The sequence below is a fragment of the Clupea harengus genome, chromosome 15 (assembly GCF_900700415.2).
Source record: "Clupea harengus chromosome 15, Ch_v2.0.2, whole genome shotgun sequence".
Lineage (NCBI taxonomy): Eukaryota > Metazoa > Chordata > Actinopteri > Clupeiformes > Clupeidae > Clupea > Clupea harengus.
In genome coordinates this window covers 28,588,798-28,593,797 of record NC_045166.1, presented here as the reverse complement: position 1 = coordinate 28,593,797, position 5,000 = coordinate 28,588,798, and the positions used below count along the sequence as shown (strand labels likewise).

Sequence of the window (5,000 nt, the reverse complement as noted above, 5' to 3'; positions counted from 1 at the left end):
AGGGCAGCCTCTCCCTCTCCTTCTATATCATACTATGAGTGAGTCTATAGTTAGCGTTAGCAGTGCTGGAGTGAGTCTATAGTTAGCGTTAGCGTTAGCAGTGCTGGTCTGTCGTCGTGACAACGGTCTGTGGTCGTAATAGTGGTCTGTGGTCGTAAGAGTGGTCTGTCGTCGTAACAACGGTCTGTGGTCGTAAGAGCGGTCGTAACAACGGTCTGTGGTGGTAAGAGCGGTCTGTGGTCGTAACAGTGGTCTGTCGTCATAACAACGGTCTGTGGTCGTAAGAGTGGTCTGTCGTCGTAACAACGGTCTGTGGTCTTCTCTCTGCTCCACAGATATGCTGCTGTCTACGGCGGAGAAGAGCAAGGCCCCGCCCATGTTCCTCTGCTTCAAGGTGGGCAAGCCAATGAGGAAGTCTTTTGCCGTTGGCCAGACGACGACTAGCCCCGCCCACTCCTTTGGCGGCCGAGGGAAGCTGTCGGAGTACTGGTTCGCTGTCCCTCAAGAGAGGTAAGAAAGACTGCTTTAGGGCTCGCTCGCTGTGTGTGTGTGTGTGTGTGTGTGTGTGTGTGTTAGGGCTGCAACTATCGAATATTTTAGGAATCGAGTATTCCATCGATTATTCGAGTAATCGGATAAAAAGTACTTTTGCGTTTTTTTAAACAACAATATCAATAGTGCGTCATGCAACGTGACAAGCCTGTTAAAATGGCAAAGCAATTGACCGATCGCCAGGGCCCCGCCCCCTTAGTTACTGTTGCTACGTCCGACACAATTCCCGGAACTGTCAAGCCAAAAGCCATGGCGAGTACGGGGACAAGCGCTATAGCTGTCAGTGTGAGTGATGATTTTTGGAGTAATAACTCCGCGATATCCTCCAGATCAAGGCAAAAGGGACTGCAATATGCAGTGGAAGGATATATCCAAAATATTAAGATCAACAACGAAGTGGACAACAATAATCGAAGCATAAGCATAAAGCTCTCAATCAAAAAAATGAGAAACCCCTCGACCTCTTCATTAAATGCAACCAGCACAGCCTTGTAGACTAGTCATGTTATTTCACCACTGGGTAAGAGCTGTATATAATATTTCAAGCTAGCTAATAACCTACAAAGATTCTTTATTCTTATTATTTATTCTGGAGGTATCTGTCTGTCTAACTAGCTAGGATGGTGACAATCTAGAGAACAGTACAGTAACGTACCAGTGTGGATCAAGATAGCGGCTAGTAACGTTATTGTTCAAGGGATGTGTGTGCATGTTGCTGAAAGTATTTCAGTCACTGTAGCGATAACTTGCTTGTAAAATGACGATCCTGATGTAATGCTATGGCTTTGTATCAAATCGCCAGGTTATTGCTCTCAGGTTGTGCCTTATGCATACCTTGGGATACTCAGGAGTAGGTTGCCCATTCACAAAATGCCACAAAGATTAAAATAAAAAAACTTCATAATGGCCTTTGGTTCAACATTGATACAGTATGTTAAGCTCGAGCTAGTCTCTCCAACTAAAGTGTTAATGTTAAAATCAAAATGTTAATGTTACCGTCTGTAAAATTGCACACTGAGCTATCCTAGCTAGCGATGTTGATGTTACATCTGTAAAATTGCACGCTGAGCTATCCTAGCTAGCGATGTTGATGTTACGTCTGTAAAATTGCACGCTGAGCTATCCTGGCCAGAGATAGCAAACGCCAGCAGCATAAATACAAAGTGTTCGTTAAAAGTTCTGTTCAATGTTGTATCAAGCATAAATACAAAGTGTTCGTTAAAAGTTCTGTTCAATGCTGGCGTTTGCTATCGCTAGCTAGGATAGCTCAGAGTGCAATTTTACAGACGGTAACATTAACATTTTGACGGTAACATTTTGATTTTAACATTAACACTTTAGTTGGAGAGACTAGTTATGTACTTGTAGTGGTAATAATACAAGTTGTCATGAACCATAACTGTTTGGGGATGTTCTCTCAACTAGACAGTTAGTTATCATACCTAGCGATCGCGTAGTTCGCTAGATAGATATCATAGCTAGCTGCAAGCAGCTTAATTTACTTTGGAGCAGACATATGTGTGTTTTGCGATATATTGAGATGGGAGTGGGGTCTCCCACACTGTTTAATCCACCAGCGGCACCTTTCCTCTTGTGTTTTGGGCTTTGGAAATGCGGGAAAAAAACGACGCATCCCTCTAATCTCTGTGTCAGATCTAAAAGTCCCGTAAGCACACTGCTTCACCATGCTGCTCAGACCTCGAAGTTGTCATACCTTCTTCTCTTAGTAGCGGTTGCTAAGGTATGATTGGACGAGGGCCGTTCTAGGGAGGAGTTTCGCGATCGGTCAATTGGCTGTTATTCCTGTCAAAAACAGGTTTTTATTCCAAGTCCAACACTTTAACATCTCTGACACTTTAATATCTCATCCATATCACATTAAACCTTATTACATGGAATCAACATGGTTTGGCAACAGCACTGCCCAGGACAGGAAGACAATACAAAGAGTGGTCAAATCGGCACAGCGTATTACAAGGACTGCATTGCCATCCATTCAGGACCTTTACAGCCAGCGCTGCAGGAGGAAGGCCAAGCGGATCATTTCTGACCCTAGTCATCCCTGCCACAGCCTTTTCTCCCTCCTGCCTTCTGGAAGGCGATACAAGAGTATAAGGTCCCGTACCAGCAGATACAGGGATAGTTTTTACCCACATGCCATCAGGATGCTGAACTGTCCTTGAAATATCTTTTTGCACTACAATTTTTTTTTTTCCTACCCTTTTTCTCCATTCTCCAGTATTTAATTTATTTATTCTCTAAGTTGAACGGACATTGAGCACAAATAATTTCATTACTGATAAATGCTGTTTATGAGTATATGATAATAAACTTGAAATTGAACTTGAATCAACATAAGAACGGAACATAGCTAAATCTCCGCTTAGCATGCTAATCGCCTCTAATAGCAAACGTGCGCTTGCATGTAGCCCAACTACATACACGATCTATCACAGTAGTTACTTCATGAAAACACTTACTTTCATAAGGTACGCACACAATGCCTCACATAGATGTCGAACAATAATGATTTAAGCACACAGTATGGTCAACTACTTTGCCACTGAATTAGCTAAGAACTGAACTTGTCACTATCCTACTGAAAACTAAACTGAGGGAGCTGCGTTGCTAGGCAACGTTAATATCTACAGACAGTGTTGGGAAAGTTCACTTTCTACATGAACTAGTTCAGTTCATAATTCAAAATGTTGAACTAAGTTTACAGCTCCAAAAAATGAACTAGTTCAGTTCTTTTTTTCCAATATGTTGCCAGCTATAATTTTTCTAAATCTTTATCTATCTGCAATACCGCTTTCGGCCTCTGCGCAATTCGGCGCTCTCACACTTGCCAGGCATAGACAGTAGAAGAAAGCACACGCAGCCATTGACTGGTTATGCAACACTGGATACAGGACTGTTGATGGTGTGTTTTCCACCTGGAAGTCTCTAGAAATCTGGCACCTTATTTCTGCCTTCTATGGCCGTTCTCTTGATTCTCCGCCATCACGGAATCTTTGAATGAGCGTGTGTCAATAATAACAGTCCGTGTGTGTGTGTGTGTGTGTGTCTGTGTGTGTCAATAATAACGGTCCATATGAAACAGCAATACCAGAGCATGATATACATTAAAACGAAGCTTTGCCTCGAACATTTTTTGTAATCGAGTTATTCGAGTTACTAGTGTGTGTGTTTGTAACGTGTGTGTGTGTGTTCCAGGGTGGATGACCTGTACTCCTTCCTGGTTCAGTGGTCCCCTGAGGCCTATGGGAAAGAGGAACTGTAACGAGTGTGTGTGTGTGTGTGTGTGTGTGTGTAACGTGTGTTTGTAACGTGTGTGTGTGTGTGTGTTCCAGGGTGGATGACCTGTACTCCTTCCTGGTCCAGTGGTCCCCTGAGGCTTATGGGAAGGAGGCGCGGGAGCACGGCTTCATCGTGGTGGAGAAGGACGAGCTCAACATGATCGACAACTTCTTCAGCGAGAGCCCACGCAGCTGGGAGGTGAGTGTGAGTGTGTGTGTGTTTGTGTGTGTGTGTGTGTGTGTGTGTGTGTGTGTGTGTGTGTGTGTGTGTGTGGTGAGAGTGTGAGTGTGTGCTGCAGTGATAGTGTATGACTTGCTGCATGATTGAGTAACTGACTGAGTGAGTGAGTGTAAGACATGTAACCTGACTGTCTGTGTGTGTGTGTGTGTGTGTGTGTCTCTCTCTCTCTCTCTCTGTGTGTGTGTGTGTGTGTGTGTGTGTGTGTGTGTGTACACCTTCTGGATGTCTGTGTGTGTGTGTGTGTGTACACCTTGTGGATGTCTGTGTGTGTGTGTGTGTGCTCAAGATAATCACCATCAACGAGGCGAAGCGGCGTCAGAGTTTCGGCAGCTTTGAGGAGGCGGAGTCTGTGGACCAGCTGCCCTGCCTGAGTGACCCCAGCGCTCTACTGGACGACACACACATTCAGAAGGTACACACACACACACACACACACAGACACACACACACACACACACACATCCAGAAGGTACACACACACACACACACACTCACATCCAGAAGGTACACACACACACACACACACGTACACACACACACACACACACACACAGACACACACAGACTAAATCACATCCAGAAGGTACACACACACACCTACACACACACACACACACATCCAGAAGGTACACACACACACACACACACACACACATCCACACATCCAGAAGGTACACACACACACACACACACACACCCACACATCCAGAAGGTACACACACACACACACACACACACACACACACACACTCACACATCCAGAAGGTACACACACACACACACACACACACACACACATCCAGAAGGTACACACACACACACACACACACACATACACATCCAGAAGGTACACACACACACACACACACACACACACACACACACACACACATCCAGAAGGTACACAC

At 44.7% G+C, this 5,000-nt stretch overlaps 1 protein-coding gene across 1 annotated transcript in view; it reads left to right on the top strand.

The window, feature by feature from the left end:
• Positions 1-5,000, top strand: part of LOC105909488 (nuclear receptor coactivator 7-like) — a 17,059-nt gene that overhangs the window by 7,928 nt on the left and 4,131 nt on the right. The window contains exons 7-9 of the mRNA XM_031581902.2: positions 336-510; positions 3,906-4,050; positions 4,379-4,504. Coding sequence (XP_031437762.1) covers positions 336-510; positions 3,906-4,050; positions 4,379-4,504 — 446 coding nt within the window. The remainder of the gene's footprint in view (positions 1-335; positions 511-3,905; positions 4,051-4,378; positions 4,505-5,000) is intronic.